Source organism: Lampetra planeri, chromosome 33 (genome assembly GCF_965212315.1).
Source record: "Lampetra planeri chromosome 33, kcLamPlan1.2.h2, whole genome shotgun sequence".
In the NCBI taxonomy this organism is placed as follows: Eukaryota; Metazoa; Chordata; class Hyperoartia; order Petromyzontiformes; family Petromyzontidae; genus Lampetra; species Lampetra planeri.
In genome coordinates this window covers 7352254-7377614 of record NC_136139.1, presented here as the reverse complement: position 1 = coordinate 7377614, position 25361 = coordinate 7352254, and the positions used below count along the sequence as shown (strand labels likewise).

Genomic DNA, 25361 nt, shown 5'->3' with positions numbered 1-25361 from the left:
CGTGGCCTTGAATACGCCCCTCATTGGTTGCCATGGAGATGCCCGGTAACCCAGCCCCTCTAAGACCCCCAAGTTAAACGAAATATTTGGTGAAGTTGCTGCTGCATTGTCAATGGTGCACAAGCACATCGAATTAAAAACAAAACACTCAACATATTCGTCAAGAATGCTGTCACCTTAAAAGAAAAAAATGCATATATATCATAGGCGACGTTTCAGGCAATCACCCTTCTTCATAGCGCATACATGAATCAGAATCTTTATTTAGACCGGAGGAATCCGATGAGCTATGAAGCTCTTTTTCACAGACATCCAGTATGGGCAGGTCAGTAACTTACCACAGTAAACAATAAAAAAAGATAGGAGTGCAAAATTTGGAAAACTGTAAGTCGCTAAATATAAATAAATAAAAATTATTTATTATACAAGTCAGATTCATCAAGATTGGGCAAGGCAGCAGAAACAATAACAAAACAATCCCAGACCACAGCAAGATAACACACAGTAGTCCCTCGATAAAATGAAGAAACGTTACCTATTACATATATTTGTGTTACTTTCAACGCCGCTCCCGTTCCCGAGCCGTGGCGGTGGCGGCGGCGTCAGCGCCGCGCTCACCTCGGGCGCGATGTAGTCGGGGGTTCCGCAGAAGGTGGCGGTGGTGGCGCCGTCCGCGATGCCCTCCTTGCACATGCCGAAGTCGGCGAGCTTGCAGTGGCCCTCCGCGTCCAGCAGGATGTTGTCCAGCTTCAGGTCCCTGTACGGGTCAAAACAACAACAACAACAAAAATAAAAAATAATAATATAGGTAAATGTTGAACTTCTTTTCCACCGTACGTGCTAATCGGAGGTGTGGGGTGGGGGGGAAGGGCAGCAAAATAAGCACAAAAGCAGTTCTACAGAAATTCGTTTTCAATTCAGTTTGAACAGTGCATAGCTCCGTGTGGCTTCCTAATATTGGAAGGAAGCGCATTCCAGACGGCCGCAGACACGCGCCTGAAAGCTCGCAATGCAGTGACCATCTTTGTTCGATTGTTCACCAAAAGGCGCTGCGAGAATGACGGAGTTTGAGTGGTGGTTTACGCTCCTTGATGAGATCAGCAAGGGTCTTGTGGCTTATTTGTAGCAAGCACTTTGTGTGTAATGCGCACTACCTTATAATGTATTCTTTCAGCAACCGGATGCCAATGCAGCTAGGCGAGCACCGGACGGACAATAATAACGATAACGCAACGCGCATATGCACACACGTACGTACACACGTACGCACTTGGACGCACGCGCGCGCACCCGCTTACATCACAGAAACCACCAATGCTGTACAGAGAGCTGTGAGCCGGCACCATGGAGGCCCTGGCTTCAGCCATCCATGACTGAACCGGGTTCTCACGTTTGGAGAGTCACCACTCAATGCACTCAAATTCCATCATACCGACTTTTGGGGTTTTTGCGCTTGATCCGAATGAATTCTAGCTGACAGAGAGTTGCTCATGTCGGTTTTTTGACGGTCGTACTGCAACCGTTGGTACACACATACATACGCGTGCACGGTCGCGTAGATCGTGCAGATCACCACGCACGGCACGTCACCCCCAAACCCTGGTGTCACTTATCGATTGAAAGCCAATCACGACACGTGGCCCTCTCTACGGGCAGCGAGGAAGGGCCGTTGCCCAAAATCTCCCCCTATTACACGCTTTTCTTTCTAAGGCTACAGTGTCATTGACGAAAGTGTTGAGTTGTTTTTGTTGCGGATTGGAGTGGTGGTGGTGGCGGTTGGTGCGATCATTATCACCCTGCACTCGTTGCCCGACTTGATTTTGATTCCTGGCCAGATGGCAGTGGATTGACAAAGGCCCTGCACAATTAATGATGTGGCGGCACACAACATTTTGTTCATCGGGGGAGACGTTTCGACTGCCTCGAGGCAATTGTAGTCATCGCCATATCTGAAAGCACCCAATATGAAGCGATCGTCCTAAATTGACGCAGGACCCATTATGTTGTCATGATTGCAAACTGTCGACAGCTGCACACATCTACAATGTCAAAATGACTCGTTACTTAATTTGCAGGAAGGGATAAAATGTTCACATTAACAAGGAGTGAAGTGCCAACTGTTTTCCGTACGGCAAAATAAATTCTAGACATGTATTGTGGCACAGCAGTTGGCGCGCTGCTTGATAAAGCAGGTGACCTGGGTTGAGACCCAAGCACAGAGTGATATCTGAAACAGTCCTGGGACCAGCCCTTCACCAACCTGCGCTGACCAGCGTGGCAAAGTATGGTCAAACAAACCTCATGAAGCGGCTTGGAATAAAAATACAACTCCTGGGGGAAGTCAACATGGTTATCATTTGAATAAACTCACCCCCCCATAGCAATATGGAGTTTCCACCACTGGCTCAGCGCAGGAAATCACTTTGAGCAGGAATTTCCCTGTGACTTTTAACTTTTCTTCTGACAAAGTGCCAGATTTGTGGTGGCCACACACGCCTGCCGGGGGAGGCTAGAGGGAGTGGAAGGGAGTGGGGGGCGAAGATGTCGCGGTACCCATCGCTCGTCACCTGTAGATGACGCCGTGCCGGTGCAGGAACATGAGCGCTGACGTGACCTCGGCGGCGTAGAAGCGCGAGCGCGGCTCGTCAAACTTGCGCGAGCGCTGGATCTGGAACATGAGGTCCCCGCCGTTCACGTACTCCATCACGAAGAACAGCCGGTCCTGTGCGGGCGAAACCAAAGCGGGGCGCGCCGACTGACGGGACGGGCGATGGAGCCTCACGCGGCAGAGGCGGCGGCGGTGGGGGTGGCAGCAGCGACCAGCCATCGGTTTCTCATCGTTATCGCCGACCATGATCAATCCAGTGATGGATGAAGGCCCACTCCGCCGAGCCGTCGCCATCCCTCACAGTGGCATGACGCAGCAAAAAAAACTAAAAACACAAAAGATAAAGAGCCCCGAAGACAAAGACGAACGGCTAATACTAGCGGTGTACATCAGAACCGGTCTGGGGCCACCCTATGTCGATTCAGCCTGAACCGAGTACCTGAGGGGGGCCAGGCTTGGTGATGGCCACGACGCCCACTCGTTCGCCGCGCCGACCTGAACAGGTGCTCGCTAACAGTACTTGCCCCCCATCGGCCACATCGTAACGATCCATCTAGCGCCTGCATCATTGCCGACTTCATTGCTGCACGTCCTGTATGCGTCTTGAAGGTCTTTCGCACCGTACACGGCCAACCGTGCTAATCCGGAGGACGCGTTTGCTCCTTTGGTCACCGCTCCCTCGTTTAAATGTTGTCCGCTGGCCATGAGCAAAGTGAGAGGGCTCGTGCAGCGTTCTCGATCAACAGGCAGCGCGTCTCCTTCACGTATCGTGCCATCCACTGAAAATAACAGTATTTCTTAGGCAGCGCATCAGCCGCACTGCCTTCTGGGAGTGCATCATTTCAGCAGCATTGTTTCAAGACAAGCAAACTCTGGACTGGTTTCGACACACAGTGCCTCATCAGCAGAGTCAGGCTTTCATTGGCTAATGCTTGCAAACTGGCCTATGTTTACGAGGCAAGGACCTCTTTTTAAGATACGGGTCTAGCTTAGACACAAAATTAATTAACACATGAAACAATGTATTACTTACAAATTATTATTAAAAGTTCCGCGTGACTGTGACACAGGAGGGTACACGTGTCAGGTGAAGGATAGTGGATGACGAAATTAAAACAACCCAATACCGCAGCAAACATTAACCGTAGCATTGTTAATATCGTTCGTATCAAAACTCGAACATTAACAAACAGTTCTCATTTCGTTCGTAAAAACGACGACTCCTATATACGTTTTCACGTACGTCTTGATCACGAATGTGCGTACGCACAGACGACTGCACCAATGGCAGCTTCGGTTCAGCTCCCCCAAGCGCTCCCGGCTCACACCGCGAGTCGGTCGGAGCAACGACGTCCGAGCGACGTTTCGCTCCGCACGCACGCGCACAGCCCCTTTAGTCAGCCCACTGCTGGACGAGGGGCTTCCCCACGGCCGTGCGGCTTGTAGGGGTTCATCGACCATACTTCACCACGCCGGTAGACCCACTGCTGGACGAGGGGCTTCCCCACGGCCGAGCGGGTTGTAGGGCTATAACGACCATACTTCACCACGCCGGTCGCTTCGGGGCTGCTAAAGGCGCGTAACGACGTTGGGAGGACACCGCCGGCGGTAGACACCGCTAATCTTCGCGGCGCTCCCTACCCGCTCCCAGATCCGATCGAGCGACGCCGGCCTCAGGGCGGCACCGCCCCGCGAGCTGCGCCCCCCCTACCCTGGTCTGGAAGCAGCAGAAGAGCTGGGTGAGGTAGGGGTGGTTCTTGGCGAGCGCCAGGACGCGCTTCTCCGTCATGGTGCACTCCACGTCGTCGTCCTGCACGATGGAATCCTTCTTGAGCACCTTGACGGCGAACACCTCCTCCGAGCCGCGCAGCTCCGCGAGCATCACCTGCACGGACGCACCGCACGGACGCACGCAGGGGCCGATGGTCACCGTTTATCGGTGTGCCGAATGCAGGCCCAAAGGCCCCCCCCCAAAAAAAGTTAAATCGGCCAACAACATACGGCACTGTTGAAGGTGAATCGAATTTTCTCTCGTTTTCACCCTCCCCCCCCTCCCCCCGTATTTTAAAGCAAAATTTGGGAGTGCCTCTTAGAATCTGGAGAATACGGGAAAAGAGACGACAATGGGAGGGGGGTTTGTTGCTGTGTGCGCTTAGACGTTGCGTTGTTGACAGTGAACGAGGGCCGGATCAATGCGGGGACCTGACGGGCTGTGGCCCTGGTTTGTGGCCTAAAAGTGTTGGCCACCCACTTTGATTGCACAGTTTAAGTCCGCCATAGCAACACAACGCCACGGCAAATTTCCATTCACGTAGGGTCACCGTCACCGGAGTTATTGCAACCTCACGCATCACGCTAAATGAACACCGGGAAGGAAGGAAGGGACGGTGGCGGCGACGGACTCCACCTTGCCGAAGCTGCCCTTGCCGAGGACTTTCATGAAGGAGAAGTCGGCGATGCTCATCTTGCGCCGTCGCTGGGGCTGCCCGTCGCCGTTGCTGCCGCCCTGCCCGCCGACCCCCCCCTCCTCCCCCTCGTCGTCGTGACCCCCGCCGCTCCCCGTCTTCTCCGCGGCCGGCTTCGTGCCCCTGTCGCTGCCCACCTCGTCCAGCGGCTCTCCCTCCGAGGGCAGCCCCTCGCCCTCCCGCGCGTGGAACGTCACGCTGCGGCGGATGCCCCCCTCCGGTTCCGTCCCTGGGCGGCGGGCGCAAGAGGATCGTACTTCCACCGCGAGACGTCACGCGCGACGACGACGGGAGGATACGTGGCCAACCGATTAGCACGGTTGGCTACGTACGGTACGGAAGAAGTTCAACATACGCACGCCACAACACACGCGCGACGACGCCAGCTTTTCACTTTTGCTCTCCGACGCGTTGTCAGGTCGTGCAGCTCGTTGTTCGGCGCCACGTCTGACCTCTTGCTCCACAAGCTGGGGGTTGTTGTGAGTTACGGCGGTGCGTTATTGCCTTCCGTGCGTAAATTACTCGTGAAATAGCGTTTTTCCGCCAGTATATATATTTTTTTGCCGTATGATTCATGACCTCACGACATGTCCTAGCAGTACACAGGCATTCTCTACGGAAGTAATACAACATGGCGTTTTCTGCAGAGAAGGTTCTGAGCCCCCACCCACCGAGAAAAGTAGTTAAAATAATGTACAGTATCTTAAAATGTGTAAATAGAGGATTCCCGATTGGCAGTTACACTGCCACTGTTGGCATTTGAAGTTAACACTGCCTCCAATTTAATATTATGAAAGGAATCTGGCAGCAGCCAACAAAACCTGTTTCTGCACAGTGTCCACCCATGGTGTCCACCCATCCAAGCACTATTCAGGCTCAACCATGCTTAGCTTTTGAGAGCCGATGAGAACGGGGTAAATAATTCCGGGTGATTTGGCAATAGGCTTACAAGATATAAAAAATTAACCCGTAAAAACAAAGTTTTTCACTATAAATCCTTTATATGCGTGGGTCAGATGATTGCCTGCCACCATTAAGCAATTGGTAATTAAATATAATTTATTTTTTCCTTAAAAGTGTAACATTTTGGAAAAAAAATTCACGAAAATAAATTGTCACGCACAACGAGTCTGTGTGCAAAATGTCAGCTCGATTGGATCACGGGAAGTGGGTTAAAAAAACGACCGAAAGATTTGCACGGTCGTAAGCGCGCAAGCAAGCAAGCAAGTGAACTTAATATAAAGGATTTAAAAAGGCAGTTCTTGTGAACGCAATTCAGCATGTGTATCATGTGCTTAAGGCTCGATATTCATCGGCGCATTGATTCATCATTGCACCCTTTACTGTGAGTGACACGTGGTGACAGCAGCCACAGATTCATTGCACCGATCCCCACCTCTCAATGTCTCGTCCGAGAAGGGCTTCCTTTCAACACTGGCGTGGAGTGGGAATTGAATGGCGTCAAGTTCTACCGCTAGACTAAAATTATGCCTGATAAGAGGTTTTTCCCCATTTTTTTCTGGCAACAAAGCAGGTGTTAAGATGTTAAAACACCAAACTGAAACCTTTTTACGAGGAATCATGTCTGCATTAACCACAATGCTTGTGGTCAGAATGCAAACAAAAAACATACTCTGATAATACAGTATATGCATTGTCCTTGAAACTGATTGGTCCACACCGGAGACAGCTTTCTTTTGAGCCTCGTCTCAAACGGTGTTAGACCAGAGGACGCCAAAAGGCGTACAGCCCCCTATCCATAATAATGCTATATTATTCGTAGTAATGATAACAACCATTTCTATCTTGCCGTAACATGGCGAGCCATTTCAAGGGGACGCTGTACCCCATGTTACTTTAAGCCTATGGCCAGGCTTCATATAACACGAGATGCATGTGGCTGGGTGCCAAAATCATTCCTGGAACAGAGTTCCGGACCCTTCCATTCTGGCCGAAGTCGAAGGCTGTGTGAGCAAGGAACAAAGCGCCCCTGTGTGTCTGTCTGTGTGTCGTGGTGACGTCACCGCCACTTAGTGGCGAATGGCGGTTGTTGTTGTTGTTGTGTCTGCGTCTGCGTGTGTCTGTCTGTGTGTCTGTCTATGTGTCTGTGTGTCTGTCTGTGTGTGTCTGTCTGTGTGTCTGTCTGTGTGTCTGTCTGTGTGTCTGTCTGTGTGTGTCTGTGTGTCTGTCTGTGTGTCTGTGTGTCTGTGTGTGTCTGTGTGTCTGTCTGTGTGTGTCTGTCTGTATGTCTGTTTTTGTGTCTGTCTGTGTGTCTGTCTGTGTGTCTGACTGTGTGTGTGTGTGTCTGTGTGTCTGTGTGTCTGTCTGTGTGTCTGTCTGTGTGTGTGTCTGTGTGTCTGTGTGTGTGTCTGTCTGTGTGTCTGTCTGTGTATCTGTCTGTGTGCGTGAAACCGTTGCGGATGCCACACACCCTGGTCACTCGGCGTGCTGGGCACCGACTTGGACCTGTCACAGCTGCTGGGCCGCGGAAGAGTCGAGGTGCTGAGCTGAAGGGATGAGAATAAAAAGTATATAATTTAATTATTGATGTAAACACCGATGGATAAAGTAATGCCCCGATGTACGTCTCCCCCTAAAGGTCGTTTCTCAAATACTTCACCACTTGATGAATTCCACTCCGTGATTTGCGTCGCCTCAACCCACACTCACGTCGCTGACAGCACCGTCGTCCGTCCTGTCTCGTTATGTGTCACCTCCACCACCTAACCTGCACGTCGCTGTGATTGACGTCGCTTCGATATTCATCCTTGCACCTTGCAGGAATGCATCACCCGACGTCGACCGTGCTCCTAGTGACCTCTACAATTAATTGCGAGTCCGGCGTACGCAGCATTACACCACCGTGGTAACAGAATCAGATCAGAATCAGAATCTTGATTTATCCTGGAGAAATCCGATGAGCTGTGAAGCTCTTTTTATACAGATCTCCAATTGGGGGCGAGTCAGAAAGCTACAAGGAACAATACCAAAAAAAAGATTGGAGTGAAAAGTATGTCACTAAAAATAAATCAACTAAAACTTAAAAACTGTGCTGTCACTCTTATAGTCTAAACTAAAACTATTAATATTTTCTTCAGCATCCTGGCCACAAATGTAATGTGGAAATTCATAGCAGCGACATGCTCAAAACGCACAATCGCATCGAATGGTTGCTTCGTTGTGCGATGCCGCTAACCAAATGCGTCTGTCTATAATACCGTTTTTTTGGGGGGTTAGATCGCGTAAATATATAAATGTGTCGTTAGACCCACCACCACCCGACACAGGCAACTAGTTAAGGTTGTCACGTAAACAGAACGTGCCAATTCGTCACGAGTACAGCACACCGGTGCGTTGGAGAGCCAAACCACAACATTTACAATCTGAGTACGACGTTTCGCCAAAAAATACAACTAGCTTCATCAGGCGACAGCCAGATTTGTGGACAAGTTCACCCGTTTCGTTCCTTAAATAGAGACGGACAGACGGGGAGGCCTCTCCGTCTGTCCGTCGGCGCCGTCACGGCAACTCTCGTGGTGAAGACGATTCGATATAAATTCCTATCTATGTTCTCTTCAGGGGTCATAACGCGAGGGCTCAAGCACCGCCACCCACGCAGCTCAAATCCCCTGGTGGCGCGCACCATCAGGGTTGCCAGCTGTCCATGTTTCCCCCAGCAAGTCCTGTTTTTAAGACAGCTGTCCTGGGAGATCTTTAAATCTTCCCGGGGGCCAATGAAAGTTCCAAGTTTTTGTTCGTCGTGCAATCATCATCATCGTTTTAAACCACCCAGGGGGAGTTGGCTGTTTTATCCCCTGGATTTTTCTGTTGCGTGTAGTCACTTTAAGATGTTTCTTGTTCGTGTTTTTGTTTGTTGCGGTTGCACCCGATTTAAGAGCCGCATGGCTCACAGGCCTATACCTAATAAATCAACTGAAATAAATAAATTAACTGAACTGCAGTTGTTACCGAAATAAGGCAAGAGGAACAAAGGAAGACGGCGGAGGAATTGGCAGCGAGAAGAAATCACAGAGTTCAGAGGCCGCGACTGGACAGGGGCAATGGGGCAGAGGAGAGGGAAGTGACCGTCTGTCCATCCCCCGCACCTCCGATTAGCACGTTTGGGCTACGTACGGTGGGAAAGAAGTCCAACATGCAGTACGTGCATACCCCGACAACAACGGCACTCAACGCTACGCGTTCACAGGCTGAATTGCGTTCACAAGAACTGCCTTTTAATATCTTGTAAGCCTATTGCCAAATCACCCAGAATTATTTACCCGTTCTCATCGGCTCTCAAAAGCTAAGCATGGTTGAGCCTGAATAGTGCTTGGATGGGTGGACACCATAGGTGGACACCATGGGTGGATACCATGGGTGGACACTGTGCAGAAACAGGTTTTGTTAGCTGCTGCCAGATTCCTTTCATAATATTAAATCAGAGGCAGTGTTAACTTCAAATGCCAACAGTGGCAGTGTAACACGTAGGCTTTCGTGACCAACATTATTCATAATCAACGTTTTTGGGTTTAGATCGCGTTATTTCTAAATGTGTCGTAACCCTCCGGAATCGTCAGATGTTGTTCGTATTCTCCTCCTCCTTCCCATAGTGTGTGTCCCGGTCGTGTGAACCCTCGGGTGGTGTGGCGCAACCTCCGAAAGCGAAACCGCAGCCGCCACCTGCCTTTTTCTTGCGCACGTTCCTCTGCGTGATCTTGTCGGGGGTCATGCCGATCTCGGCGAGCGCCTTGGCGATGCCGCGTGCGTCCACGCCGCAGTTGGGGGCCACGTTGCACTCGCACCGGCGGTGAGCGTTCATCTTGCAGACTGCGCGCGGGCGAACGCGGAGAGGGAACGGCGGGTCACGCGGCTGCGCACGCTCCGATGGCCGGACGACGACGCCGACGACGCAGATACGGTAACGACGATTAGAATGTGTGCAGGGTCAAGACGCGTTAGAAGCTCAACTAGGAAGAGTTGCGAGGGAAGCGTGGGGAAAGGTGGGCGCGTCAGGGCAGGAAACACACAGGCGGAGAGAAAGGCACTGCGGCACAACTCAGAACTTACAACAACAATAACAACAAACAAAAACGAGCCCCAGAGACAGCCAGAGCAGTTCCAACATACAGTATGTCTATTTCATACTTTTCCAGTATCCTTGTCTGTTTACATATTAGAACAATGGTTACCCGAAATCTGATACATGTTTCTGTAACTTCAATGGAAATGTACGATACTATGGCCGGTATAAAACTAATCAGCCCGGCTTGTGCACCGGGGAATTTATCTATTCACATTTGGTTCATGTTTGTGCCATGATTTAGATTTGTCGCGTGACACCGTTGTTTTTTTGCACTGAATTCAATGTTGCTCCATTGCTGAAATGAAATTTGTATTGCTTTGTGTTCATTTGGTGGCCCAGGTCACTCTAGCAAATGAGACTTAATCCTGGTCTCATGAGTTCTCACACATGGTGAAACCAAATTCAAGTTACTTTAACAACGGGTTCGAAGGCATTATCAAGGAGCAAGGGCCCTTACAATGAGTCCCAGGATAGCCGTGGCCCTGTTCACGTTGAACCGATGATCGAATCACCTTCGATTCAGTGACGCCAACGAGTCTCCTCGTTGCGATCGTTCCTAACGCTCGTCGTAGCAGTAGCAGGGGTGTGACGATACATCGACTCATCCATTCAAGTAGATCCGTACGACCGTAAATGTGCAGGCGTGGAATCGTGCGCGTGTGAATGGATTATGTTTTGTGTCGTAGGTAAATTGGTTAAACGCGACCCCTTCGGCCACTGGAGGTGCCACGTTCAGAATGTTATGAAACTAATCTTGCAGAATATGTTTTTTAATTATTATTTTTTTTACAATATTACAAATTGATTGGCGATGCCGCGCAGCGACGCACACGCAAAAATAACCAAAAACCTCAACACGTTTGTCAATAACGCTATGGCCTTAAAAGGTAAAAAAAACAGTCGGCGACGTTTCGGCTATGAAGGGTCATTGCTTGAAACGTCGACCATTGTATAGATGTTGATTTTAAGACAGTATTTTTGATGAACGTATTGTCTTTTTTCTATCCATCAGGTTCAGTAATGCCACTTTTGTTGGAGCGTGAGGTACCAGGTTTTTGGGGTTTCGCAGTTCGGGAGTTTGGGGGTTCAGGGGTTTGGGGCCGGGTCCTCTCACCTTTGCACTGAAGTCCCTGCCTCAGGAGGCCCCAGAGCAGCGAGCCGCAGTGATCGCAGAATGTGGGCACCTTGTAGTTGTGGATGGAGAACTTGTGTGGCATGTTCACGCTAAACCGCTGGCCTCCCACCTGCGAACACAGCGTCGTCATCATCATCAAAATAATTATAGTCATCTTCATCATCACCATAATAATCATCATTGCCTTCATTGTCATCTTCATCATCTCATCATCAGCCTCTTCATCCTCACATCATCTTCATAATCATCGTCACAACCGTCGTCATCATCGTCCCCAAATGTTATCAAGCGCCAAAATCCGTGGCGTTTCATCAGAGCGCTTTCTGACGGAAGACTTCCCCCCATGCCGTGTCAGCCACGGGGGAATGATTGGCCGTACTTCACTAGATTGGGCTTGGCTTAGACGTGGCACGCGTCTACCGACCTGGAACAGAACCCACTGCCCTGTCACTCACGCATCCCTCCCCCCCCCAGCCGTCATCACGGCTGTCGACTTTGCGCATCACTAGAGTCGACAGCCGTCACGCGAGCTCCGGTCATCCTCGCCGCAGCGGCTTTTAGGCTCGGCCATCGAACAAAGGCGGCCACTGCCATCGCTTGCTTTCAGATGCGCTTCTGCGGCCGTCTGGAACGCTCTTCCATCCGATATTAGGAAGCCACTGGAGCTATGCACTTTTAAATCATGTAAAATGAAAACTCATCTCTTTAGAACTGCCTTTTGTGTTTAGTTTGTTGTCCTTACCCGGCACCTCCGATTAGCACGGTCAGCTACGTACGGTGCGATAGAAGTTCAACATAGTCTTTTTGCCTATAACGTGTGGTTTTATTATGCGAATTTGATATAACGCGATTTAGCGAACAGAGCCACTTAGTAAAATAAGAACAAGCGGTTGTACGGCTGCCTCGGCGTACCACCACCACACAAGGCAGGGGGACGCTGCTGGATGTGTCGATATGCTGTCCGCGTGCCTCAGTCTTTGTTCAGCCTGCGACCGCATCCCACACGTGTTACCGCGGACTGCGCTTGACCCTACATCTATTGTAACGCCATTCTTCCATGACGCGTCGTTCTTCAGGAACTCAACTACCGCGTTATAGGAGAACTTAATGAGATGCGCATAAGACCAGGGCACGAACTTGACCGGTGTGACGGCGAGTGTGGTCGCTGTTTAGGTTAACAGTAGGGGGGGGGGTCATCTCGGTCAGTCGACCCACGGCACCTGCTGGGTCTGTCCCGTGACACTCCTGCCAGCGGACGTTCGACGCTTCACGTGGCCTTAACGTGCACGTAGCCTGGCACAAGCGCCGTGGTGACGTCACCGCCGCTTAGTGACGAATGGCGCTTGTTGTTGTTGTCGTTGTCGTCGTCGCTGTTCGGGGAAGTGCCTCGTGCACATGTTGCCCGCCGTGTGTGCGGACATGCCGCGTTGGGTGTCAACGCGTCAACGTCGGGCGTCCGTTTCGTGAGCGTGGGAGCGAGCGAGCGAGTTAGCGAGTGGTCGCTACCCAATACCTGTCAACCCCTTATCAGTGCCTACCTCGTTACAGACCAATTCAGATCTTATTGGTCACCCCGTGCCCCTTTATAAATCTCAAAGTTCATCCGACAAAGTCCCATCACAAGGATAGAAACACAAATAGACAAAAAAAAATGTTGCCCGTATTGAAACATCTGCACGGCGTATGGACCTGAAAACTCAATTTCCCTGCACAACAATACGGGATGAACCGTATGGGTTGACAGGAAAGCTACTGTGTGGTGCGACTCTTGACAGTTCAGCAGCTGGGAAGCCACGTTAACCTTTCCCTGGCGGGGGTGTGGAGGGGGGGAGTCATCAGTCAGCGTCGCAATGAATGAACTCTGAACGTTTCGCCTTGTGAGCCAGTTTGGTAGGGTTTGCCTCCTCGGAGTGGCGACAACAACAACAACAACGACGGAGGTGCATTCCACAGGAAGACGAAGAAGAGAAAGTGGATGACACCCACAAGACCAGAAGAGGGGACAGACTGCACACAGTCCTTGCTTGCAGCCGGAAAGGTCCACAACGCTCTTCTGGGAAAAAAAAAATCGTCTCTACGACAGTGCAGTCGTGTGTAAGGATAGGGGGGTTCGGAGGCATACATGATTCACTTGGATAGGCGTACCTTGTACTCTAGTTGTAGTGCCTTATGCCGATAATCTGCACTCCAAACCAGACTAGTTTACAGAAAATGTTGAGCGGGGAAATTAAGTCCTGACGGCATGCAAACGAATTGTCTCCCGGGGTGTATTGTTTTTGCTAATGAAAATACACCCCGATTTACCAAGGTGAAACCAGGACCCTGGTGTGTATGTTAAACTTCTTTCGCACCGTACGTAGCCAACCGTGTTAATCGAAGATGCAGGTGTGAGACCTATTGTAAGAGTAGGAGCGCGCTGCATTCATTTTGAAAAGCGATTTTTTTTTCTAACCAGGGCCCAACTGGTGGCTCCAGGTCCGGGATATTGCGAACTCCGTCCCAGCTTTTCCCACCCAAAAAAAAACTCCCAACACAGCTTTACAAATTTGAAGCTTTCGTGGCTGCAAGGATTCATATTCTTAGGTTTTTTCGGTAAAGTCACGTAGGTAAAAAATTTAAATTCATAAAAGTCAAATAAAATATTTTATTTTTATTTTACTTTTATTAAAATTAATAAAAGTAAAATAAAATATTTTATTTTATTTTACTTTTATTAATTTTAATTGTTTTTACCTACGTGACTTTACCGAAAAAACCTAAGAATACAGCTTTACAGGTCTGGCGACAGCCCAGCAGCGCCCCACACGCGCATCGGGGACATTGCCTCCTGCTTTACGACTGCGCGCTCCAATTAAGACATCTGCTCGTGTCACCCCGCAATCACAAAACCCGGGGCAGAGCTCATTGCCTTCACTGGACTGGAGCCCACTGCAAAAGTGCCTGCCTCGAATGCCCTGGTCGCCTGGTGGCAGATACCTCGAGTGGACTCGAATTGGCTCGAGTTGGCCTGATGTCTCTCAAAAAATCCAGTTCGAAGACACCTTGAGTTGAAGGACACTTTGAGTTGAAGAACGTCTTGAGTTGAAGGACGTCTTGGTTAAGTGACATTTCCTTGATTTTCCAAACACACTCGAGTTGTCGCTTGAGTTGGGCCTGGACCTCCTTGCTAGAAACCCTTCCACGCACGACTTTCTCAGATGTGCTTGCAAGACGAGAGAGGTCAAGATCGAGTCGCCGATAGAGTGAAATGTCAATTGTCAAACGTTACTGTAACGTCAGAGTAAATGCTACTGTCACCTATAATATTAATTATTTATTTGTACGCGTGTCGTTGATGTATTTCCTCCCCCCCCCCCCCGAATTCTGACGAAGGGAATCTAAGGTCATCACAGCCCCTAATTCGCAGGCGACTTCGGTTGAAGATTAAATAAATAAACGCTTCGAGTTTTGGAGAACAAAGGTAAAGGTGCAGCCCTGCAATTGCTTTCGCTCACGTGACTGTTGGCGGAAGGGCTTCAACTAGAGGGAGCTCGAGGTCATTTGGATGTTTGTCGGTGTTCGCTAATAGCACTTTCCCCAAACAGTTTGTTGAGGCTATACGGGAGATCTTTATCTTTTGTACATGTGTGAATGTCTCTGTGTGCGCGAGCGAGTGTGCGAGTGTGCGTGTGTGAGAGCGCGCGTGTGTGAATGTGTGTGCGCGTGTGCATGTGTGCGCATGTGCATGTGTGCGTGTGTGTGAGGATGTGTGCGCGTGTGTGAGCGCGCGCGTGTGTGCGAGTGTGCGCGTGTGTGCACATGATGCAATCCCTGTATCGAGACGCCGAGGCTGTCTGTACCTCTTCCGCAGTCTCTTTCTTGAGGCCGGGGCATTTGGTGATGATGTGCGTGTGGCAGCGCTTATGCACCACACACGTGCACACTGCACAAGGAAACACACACACACGGAGATAAACGATGCTTACGCACCAAACCTGGTACCCATAAAAGGTTGAGTCAACCTAGGTGGTTACCAGAACAGGTGCAGGTATCACTCATCGCTGGAGTTGGAGATGGCTGGGAATCAAACTCGGATGACCAGGTTCGTAGTGTTGTGCGATAGCCACTCTGGCTTAGCCACAATGCTCATATGAAAGCAATAGTATTTAAAACTGATTTTTTTTTATACATGCTAGAAGATGTGTGCAATATATTTACTAGACTGTCATATTTCTAGCGTATATAGCAAATACGACGCTCCAGTTAGTAAATTATGAAAACATATCGTAAGTTTGCTTAAAATTGCATTTTAAATACAATTTGTATCGACATTTATAGGAATGGCTGCAAACGTATCCATCTCGTAAGTTCACATTCGCGTCAGATATTTCCATTGAGTGAAACGTCTAAACCAGGGGTCGGCAACCTACGGCTCCGGAGCCGCATGCGGCTCTTTACGGGCTGCTTCTTGACGATATGTACGTATGTACAGTATGTACTCAGATGCATTGCGGCTCTTGAAATACTGAATTTTGTACCGAATTGGAAAGAAATGGCTCTTCTTGTTATTTTGGTTGCCGACCCCTGGTCTAAACAATCGATGTATATACGCATCATACTATTTCCACAATGCAATAAAATTACACATTTGTTCTGTGCGGGCGAGTGCAATAACACGAGCACGTCTTTGACCAGCAGCGTGGTTACGGTCAGGGCTCTTCAATCATGGCACCGCGGTTATATGCCCCTTGTCTTGTGCATTGAGCTGGGTTTTATCACATTTTACGCCTGAAGCTATGAGACACACACACACACGCGCGCGCGCGCGACTTGCAATGCCCCCGAAGTTATGCATTTGACACTGAAGCAATTGGGGGAAATGTTCGGGGTTGAATGTTGCCACCGGCTGGCGACTTGATTTTCACGATGACATTTCTTAACCGTGACAAACAAACGAATGAAAAAGCACATCCAGTGCTGGGATGCACCGGGAATTCGTTGGGCTGTAGCTTCTTACCATCGTGTTCTCCGGGTTATAAGACGCTCCGTATGGAAAGTAGATATGCTTCCCCCACCCATCACCGTACTTGTGGGGGTTGTTTAATAATAATAAAAAAGTGAGTGTTTTACAATATGAAGAACACAATACTTCAGAGAGCCGCCATCCAGAAGATGTATATCATGGGACCTTTTTTTTACAGCGTCAAAGTATGAAAAATGAGAATGGGTTTTACCCATTCTGGCAATAAAACAAGTGTTAAGATGTTCAAACACCAAATAGAGACCTTTGGCAAGGAATCAAAGTCTGCATTAAGCACACGTACTTGTTGTGGTGCACATGCAAACAAACATGCTCTGATCATTATACATGCATTGTCTTTGAAACGGATTGGCCTACACCAGAAAGAGCCTTGTACGTATGTATGTTGAACGTATAAGAATAGTTTTTTCCCCTTTTATCTGGCAACAAAACTGAAACCTTTTTACGAGGAATCATGTCTGCATTAATCACAATACTTGTGGTCAGAATGCAGACAAAAAAACACTGATAATTTATGCATTGTCCTTGAAACTGATTGGTCCACACCAGAGACAGCTTTCTTTTGAACCTCGTCTCAAACGGTGTTAGACCAGAGGACGCCAATAGGCGTACAGCTCAAAGACAATGCACTATCAGAGTAATGAGAGCTCGGAGTGACCAGCTACATCATGGGATCTCCTTTGCCAGTACCATTCTGCATTGTGGTTAATGCAGACATGGTTGCTCGTAAAAAGGTTTCAGTTTTGTTGCCAGAAAAAAGGGGAAAAAACTATTCTTATATTTTGGTACTGGCAAAGGAGGTCCCATGATGTATGTTGAACTTCTTTCGCACAGTGCGTCGCTCACCATGCTAATCAAAAGTGCGGATGGAGGACAACAAACTAAACACAACAACAAGCAGTTCTCAATAAATGAGTTTTCAATCTAGATGTAAAAGTGGATAGCTCTAGTGGCTTCCTAAAAAAACAATATAATAGGGAGAGATGTCTTCTGGAAGATTATTCTAAACGACTAGAGTTTAGCGAGTCATCCAGGAGATAATGCATTGCTATGGAGAGCCACATTCCAGGCTGTGAAGGACTCGAATAAAAACGCTTAATCCAGAAGACCAATGTATTTACCTAATTATAAGACATGCCCCTGACTTTTGCTTTTAAATATGGGGGTAGTGAGCGTGTATTACAATGGGGACGATACCGGGTCATTCATTCCGTTTCCATTAAGAGCCAACTGGAGTCGAGTGCTTGGGGAGGCCTTCATCCAGCAGTGGAATGAGCATGGCTGATGACGATGACAATGTGTGTATGGAGCAGCGTGATGAAGTATAGTTACATATCCCCCGCGACCCGCATGCCATTGGGAGGGCCCTCATCCAGCAGTGGATTGACCACGTGGCCATACACGGACATGTGACGTACGAAAATCAACACAATTGTCCTCCCTTTCGGGATATCTTTCTTACATGACATCAGCACGTGCACACGTGCGCTTAAACTAAAAAAACCACCGCGGTGCTCAATCATCCTTGCCAAATCAACATTTGGAGATTTCCCTTCTATAAGAGTGGGGCTTAGTCTGGAGCGCGTCTGTCCCAGCGGACGGAGCTAAATCACGTTTCTCCAGCTGGAAGTGGCTATGATCGATGGCTCTGGGATTTACTGCCTGCACTAAATAAAGGCTGACACTTTAACAACACCGCCAGGTAAGCATTTACCTTAACAACCGGGCAGTGTGACTCGATAACAAGCAAAAAAAAATCCCACCCATTCAGCCAGGTAGAGAGTAGCAACATTCTGCACCAATGTCCTGCACACTTTGTCGTTAACACGCTCTAAGTCTGCTCTGACTTCACAACGATCGCCAATTCATCTCACCTCGTTCGAACGATTAGGATGGGACATGACGCTGTTCATGGATTTGGCTGTAACGTGTAGCGCGCACTGAACCCGGCTACCTGAGTTTGATTCCTGGCCACGGCGAACATCAGCGGTGAGTGACTGACCGGCGTGGTGAAGTATGGTCAAAAAAACCTCCATGACCGTCGCAGGTTCCTTCCCACGCCATGCAGGCCCAAAGCGTTGTTTGACCATACTTCACCACACTGGTCAGTGTGTGTTGATGAGGGCGGGGAGCATCGTCGCGGGAGCATAGAAGCACAGAACAACATTGGATTGTTCTGCATTGCAGTCTGCTGCTCACAACATCGCTGTATATTACACAATGTATATTATAAAAACGAAATATGCACCATCGTGGAGAATAGTGAGTATCGTTTATACAGATGCTAGTCTGTTTTAAGGATTTAAATAAAACATTTTTTTTAAAACGACCTATTCGCCTTTGGAGCAACGTTTTCAAGCAGCATTGTTGAGCAGCCAAACTCTGGAGCGATTTCGACTTTTTTTTTCATTTGAGCCTCATCAGCAGCGTCGGACTTGTTGGAGTAGACTCAACGAACGGAACAGACGCACGCGCACGCACGCACGCACGCGCGCGCACGTGCATCTCGACTGCTGTGGCGCCTTACCTTGGCACTGGTATCCCTGCTTCCCCAGCACGCCCCTGCGGGAACATGAGGGCAGCACTTAAGGTAACGCAGCGAGGGGGCCTGAGTCAACACATGTGAGAATTCACGGCGCGTGCATGGTGGATGAGGCAAATGTAATGGGCACGTTTTTTTTTTTTGGGGTATTTCACATAGCGGCCTCGTCCGCGCACATTGCAACTCGCAAACGCTGCACAGTTTGGCAACAGGCGCAGTTTTCAAGCGGAAGCACAGGCAAAGCACAGTGCAATCGAGGCAAACGGCCGCACATTATCACGGTTAAATGCAACCCGCACTTATAACCAGGGCGGCCGGCAGATTTGAACTTTGCAACCTTTTGCAACGAGCATTGAACGGCCGCTGCACCACTGGGCCATGTACGTCAGTAGAAGCCAGGATCCACGTCTTACGCATCGTCACACCCGCACGGCTACGAAACAAATGCTGTACATTATACCGCTCACCGCAAAACAAATTTGATCTATGTAGTGGTATACAGCATCTTAAGATGCTGTGCACAGAAAGGATGCGTGCATGTTTAACGTTATTGGGAGAATGGCAGTCAGTTTTAGTAATAGGCACGGGAAAGAAAGGGCAGGGTTTGAGCCCTGGACTTGAACAGGGGGCAGGGAGCTGACGGCACGGATGGAGGGGGCAGGGAGTTCCAGACTGATGGGAGCGAGAGGGGGGCAGCACAGGAGTACAAGCAATACAATACACGAACACCGATATGAATACGAGCCAATAATATTTTATGCAATTTAAATCATCTGGATTTAAGACTCTTTTCTTTAGAACTGCTTTTTGTGTTTAGCTCGATGTCCTCCTCCTGCACCTCCAATTATCACGGTTGGCTACGTACGGTGCAAAAGAAGTTCAACATACATACAGACAAATGGCGAATGACACATCTTGTAACAGTAGAAATGATAATGCAATGCTCGGCATGCGAGTGGTATTCTCCATAGTCGATATATGTATGGATGTTGAACTTCTTTCTCGCCGTACGTAGGACAACAAGCTAACACACAAAGCAAGTTCTAATCAAACTAGTTACAGAGGATGGAAATGTATCTGCGAGGCTGGTTCCATTCCGTGCATGAATGATGCACCGGTTCACCCCCCCGAACCCCCCCCCCTCCGCTCCCTCCAACTTGGTCGCAATGCCCCAGTTTCACCCGAGACGTCATCGTTAAACGACGAACGGCTCGATGACAAAAACGACGACAACAACAGCAACAAAACTTCCGTCATGTAAATCATAGCGATGGCCCCGTGGGGAAAGGAGGGCCCGAACGGTCATAAATCCCGCGTCGTCGTCGCAGTCCGGCTGGGTGAAAGTCGCGCGAATCAAATCCACGCTGCGTCGTTCTTCGCGTGCTCCTGTTTAAACCGTGCACGAAGCGTGCGTGGGATTTCTCGGGGATGAGCAAGAGATGATAGCAGCAACAACAACAGTGCAGCCCCATGTAATCGCCGTTTGTATGTGCGTATGTTGAACTTCTTTAGTTCTAGATTTGAAGCGTTCGTGACTGCAAGGATTCATATTCTTAGTTTTTTCGGTAAAGTCACGTAGGTAAAAAATTGTAATTAATAAAAAAAACTCTTACTTGATACAGCAATCGTGTTGTGACGGTTCCACCTAAAGACTGAAGCTTGTGTTGCCTCCGAAACGTCGTGATTTTTATTTTATTTTTTATTTTACTTTGATTAATTAAAAAAAAATTACGTACGTGACTTTACCGAAAAAACTAAGAATATGAACTTCTTTAGCACCGTACGTATTCGACCGTGCTGATCAGAGGTCGTCATGTTTACCTGCGCTTGACATCCCTGCCCCTCAACCCCCCCCCCCCCCCCCCCGTATACCTCCTCTTAACCCAAATTGATAAAGTTTTCATTCTTTGTCAAGTGTCTTTAGATGCATATGCGTGCTTTAAAGGGTCAGGGGCAGATATTGTGCAGGCCTGCATTTGCTCGGTCATGCCACTTGCTCGTAGAAAGGCCTCTCTATCAGAGAGCCCCCCTCCCCCCACCCCCCTCTAGATGGTATTGTGGCCGCCTCTTCTACGTCGGCCAGTCGTCTTGGAAGATGTAGCGATTACAGCACTCGCACTTTACCCCACCGCACGTGCCCTGCCGGTTGACGAGCACGTGTTCACATGCAGCGTGATCATCAGGCTGTCCGTACGGCAAGTCCTTCGCAAATCCTGCCCGCGAGGCTATATAAATCAAATTGTACCAGCACAGTCACGACAAGCAATGCCCCTTTATGAATCCGGGCCATTGCAAAGAACATCCATTTAACTTTTAACAGACACTGGCTTTGTTGCCTGCGATGGGCAGAAAAAAAAACTGAAAAGGTAGATAACAACGCAAGCTAACTTCGCCACTCAATCTCCGCAGTGAGCGTACTCCCTCGGCTGCCATACTCTGCCGTCCGTCTCCCACTGCCGGCCAACGCTTTAAAGGACATTCGAACCGACGCTCGGCAAAAGTAAGCGCAATAAATTACGCTGGGGGGGGTTTTCAAGCGTTTCACTCCGTAATTTTGTTGCGTGTTGGCCGGCGTTATAGTTGCGTCCCGTTGGACCGGGTCACAGCACGGCGGAGATTAAAGACGGAGTGGCTGCCAAAGGAGTGAATTAGGGCCCTAGAGTAGAATACGCCGTCGAGGTCAATCACAGCAAGAGCTCGGGCAACGGCTCTTGTGTAGGTGCCGAGGCGGATTGTTGCCATCTCAAGACTTTGATAGATGGTGACGGCTTTGCCAGACCTTAATCCAGCAGTGGAGAGATCATGGCTGATGATGATGATGATGGCGAGACGTAGGTAATATGATGATACGCAAGTACATTTTGAATCGGCACTGGCGTGGTGACTTGCATTTCGCTTTTTGGAAATATTAAATATTTTTTTCAGTCCATAATTATTAATCCACTGCTGGATTAAGGCCGCTTGCATGCTGTGTCTGTCTTGAGAGTTGCTTGGCCATACTTCACCACCGTTGGCCAGTGCAGATTGGCGACGTTTTCATGCCTAAATCCACAGTTCTGAATTTCAATTGGGATTTGCTAAAATCATGAGCTAGCGGCACGCTTTTATTTGCTGAGACAGTAAAAAATGAAAAATAATTTACGTTTCATTTTGCTGTGTAATCTCAGGCTCCAAGTTAATGAACACCCCAGACTCTGAATGCAAGTAAGAGACAAGATTAAGTTTCCCCCAGCTGCTTGTAATGAACATTTTCTAATAAACATTTTTCCCATTTTTAAATATTCATTAATGCAATAATTACATCGCTTGTGCGTTTAGTCATTTGTGTTTTTCATGAATATGTATGGGGAGCGGTGGTGCGTTAAATAGCGCAATTCCCTTTGAGCCCGGCCCCATGTGTTTGATTCCCAGCCACGGTTAACATCAGTGGCGAGTGATAACCAACTCGCTCTGACCGGCGTGGTGAAGTATGACCAAAAAACACCCGTGACTGTCACGGTTTAATCCAGCAGTGAATTCACAGACGGCTGAGCATTATTGTTTTAACTAAAGCAATAGCGATTTAAAGCTTTCGTGACTGCAGGGATTCATCTTCTTGGTTCTTTCGGTAAAGTCACGTAGAATGGAAATAATAAAATAATAAAAATAAAACATAATAAAATAATTCTCACGACGTTTCGGCCACAATGCATTTATTTCCATTCTACGTGACTTTACCGAAAAAACCAAGAAGATAAAGCAATAGCATTACAATCGGTGTCATTTCCTAACACACGTACGGCGGCTTTGACCAAATCGCCGAGAATGTTCCCGATCGCGTCAGACCTCGGAAGCTAAGCAGAGTTGAGTGTGGAGAGTGCTTGGATGGGCGACCACCACCGCTGGATGCACAAACGACGAAGGCTGCGATGCCGCGTTTTGTGAGCAGAGCAGCAACATCCACTGCTGCTCTGCACTTCAATGCTCCGACATCTATTCTCCACGCCTTCATGAAGCCGCAATGACAGGTGTGGTGCCGCTTGGTCAAATATGCTGCTGTGACCAACGCGGTTGGGGGGGTGGGGAGGCCTTCAAAATCCATCAGCGCGGGAATTGGCTAAATGGGCCGTACGTGTAAACTCAACTATTTTTATTTTACCAAGGTAAGGCCCACTGAGCTATAGAGCTATTTTGCAGAAGCGACCTGGCCGCACAAATGATAGCTCAACGAAGTGGCTGATCGCGTGGACCATTCATAGCAGCCAAATACTCTAAAACGCATGTTGCTTCTGAACGTGGAGAGACAAAAACTGGTGGACCTAGATTTTAAAAAAATCCATGCGACCACGGTGAGAACATGCCAACTCCAAATATACAGCAGGCGTCAAGGTCGGGATCCAACCCACGACCTCCGGCATACCAGGCGCCCTCTACATGTCCATGTACACTGCGGCTGCGGGTGAATCGTTGAACGGAGGTCTCGGCTGCAAATGAAAATCAAAAAATGCCACATCTCTCTCTCCGTGAAGCAAGGCTCTCCGTGACTGACACACGCGAGTGCTCGCAGTCGCAGTAGCGACCGCGCGCAGTCGTCGCGTCCCACCTCGGGCCAACATCTTAACGGAATGCAAATCTTGATTTAAAGCTTTCGTGACTGCAGGGATTCGTATTCTTGGTTCTTTCGGTAAAGTCACGTAGAAGGGAAACAATAAAATAATAAAAATATAAAACAATACAAATGCTCACGACGTTTCGACTGCAACACAAGCAATCATCATCAGGTGTGAAATTCACAGCAAGAAAATTTTCAGGTGTGAAATTCACAGCAAGGAAATTTGCTGTAAATTTCACACCTGATGATGATTGCTTGTGTTGCAGTCGAAGAACATTTGCTGTGAATTTCACACCTGATGATGATTGCTTGTGTTGCAGTCGAAACGTCGTGAGAATTTTAATTGTTTTATATTTTTATTTTATTGTTTCACTTCTGCAAGAAAATTTGCTGTGAATTTCACACCTGATGATGATTGCTTGTGTTGCAGTCGAAACGTCGTGAGAATTTTTATTGTTTTATATTTTTATACCGAAAGAACCAAGAATAGGAATGCAAATCGCAAAGGAATCCATCGGTGGTGATGAGACTGCGTCGCTAACGGCGCACGCAATGACGCCCGTTGACAAGACTGGCACATCGCTGTACTCGGTAAGCAGCGGCACGAGTTTACCCGCGGTGCTCAGGCGGTGATGGCGACAGACGCGTCGGATTAAATTGGGGGGGGGGCGGTGGTTGGAGGTGATTCGCGACCCTCCAAGACTGCGGAATCGATTCGCGTTTCGCCGCGGCTCACCGAGCACGAGAGCAATTTTCCAGTTATTCTTTTCCAGGGCGGGTTGAGCGGGGCTGGGAGAGAGGGGGGGGGGGAGATTTCGCCTCAGACCTGCCTCTCTCTCCTCTTTCACGCTGCGTTCCGCAATAAGGGAGTTGGGGGGGGGGGCGAGGTCCTCGATTTCAAAAAATGCGGCTTTGATTGATGCCGCCGCGGCGATTGTGCGGGGGGGGGGGGGCGGTAGTGCAGCGGTGAGCGCGCCCGCTGCGCTCCGATAGCCAACCGGCTGTGGGCCCGAGATCGATTCCCCGGGGTGCTGGGCCTCTCCCGAGATCCACTCGGCCTCGAATGAGAATCTAGCGCGATGTGTGAAAATCTCAACCGGGGAGACAAAGGCGGCCGGGCACGGTGCTGGCCACGTGGCTCGTTTCTGCCTTCAAAAAGTTGCTCGTAGAACTTGCCCCCAAAAAGTCTGTTAAGGCTACAAGGGGGATCTTTGTCTTTGTAATGGTTAGCACGACGCTGGACTTGCAATCCAGAGGTTGTCACTTTTATTCGATCTCGCGTCACAGTGAGTGAAGAAATGGAAGCAGGTTTCTTGAATTTGCCCCAGCTCTGTCCACTCAACAGTATCAATGAGGGCACCGCAGCGAGTCAATCGGTAGGTCGCAGGCGATGGGGTAAAGTCTGGATACTTTCTCCTTCTTCCAAGACGTACTCTCAAGAGGAGGACAAAACGACCCTTCAGAAGGGCTCTCTAGGGCTCCCTGTAGTGGAGGCCCTTCTGCCAGCAATGGCATGAGCATGAAATTGCAGGGTTGCACCTCTGCCTTCTCCTTTATTTGAGCATTTTCCTAAATGAGTCTCCCTCCGCTGCCTCCACCACCAAGGACATAGCTGTGTTAAGTCATAAACCACTCTCGCCCACTCACTCGCACAGCAATATCGCTGTTCCACCGACTCGCATCTCGACGAGTTTCCTCGGACGATTTTTTATTTTTTGGCAAGAGGACATGCAACACCAGAGACATTTATTAAAATGTCTATTCATTCCAACTATTTCAACTATTTCAATTTGACCAGGTAAGACCCACCGAGCTAAAAATCAATTTTTAAGAAGCGACTTGGCCACAATTGATAGCTCATTCAAGTGGCTGACCACGTGGAAATTTACAGCAGCCCAAATACTCTAAAACGCACGC

The 25361-nt window shown here is 49.0% G+C and overlaps 1 protein-coding gene across 1 annotated transcript in view; it reads right to left on the bottom strand.

The window, feature by feature from the left end:
• Positions 1-25361, bottom strand: part of LOC144729731 (protein kinase C epsilon type-like) — a 65250-nt gene that overhangs the window by 9758 nt on the left and 30131 nt on the right. The window contains exons 4-12 of the mRNA XM_078610179.1: positions 18839-18873; positions 15131-15213; positions 11271-11400; positions 9758-9900; positions 7505-7580; positions 5016-5302; positions 4320-4493; positions 2568-2722; positions 619-757 (exon numbers count right to left, since the gene is read on the bottom strand). Of these exons, the coding sequence (XP_078466305.1) occupies positions 619-757; positions 2568-2722; positions 4320-4493; positions 5016-5302; positions 7505-7580; positions 9758-9900; positions 11271-11400; positions 15131-15213; positions 18839-18873 (1222 nt within the window). The remainder of the gene's footprint in view (positions 1-618; positions 758-2567; positions 2723-4319; positions 4494-5015; positions 5303-7504; positions 7581-9757; positions 9901-11270; positions 11401-15130; positions 15214-18838; positions 18874-25361) is intronic.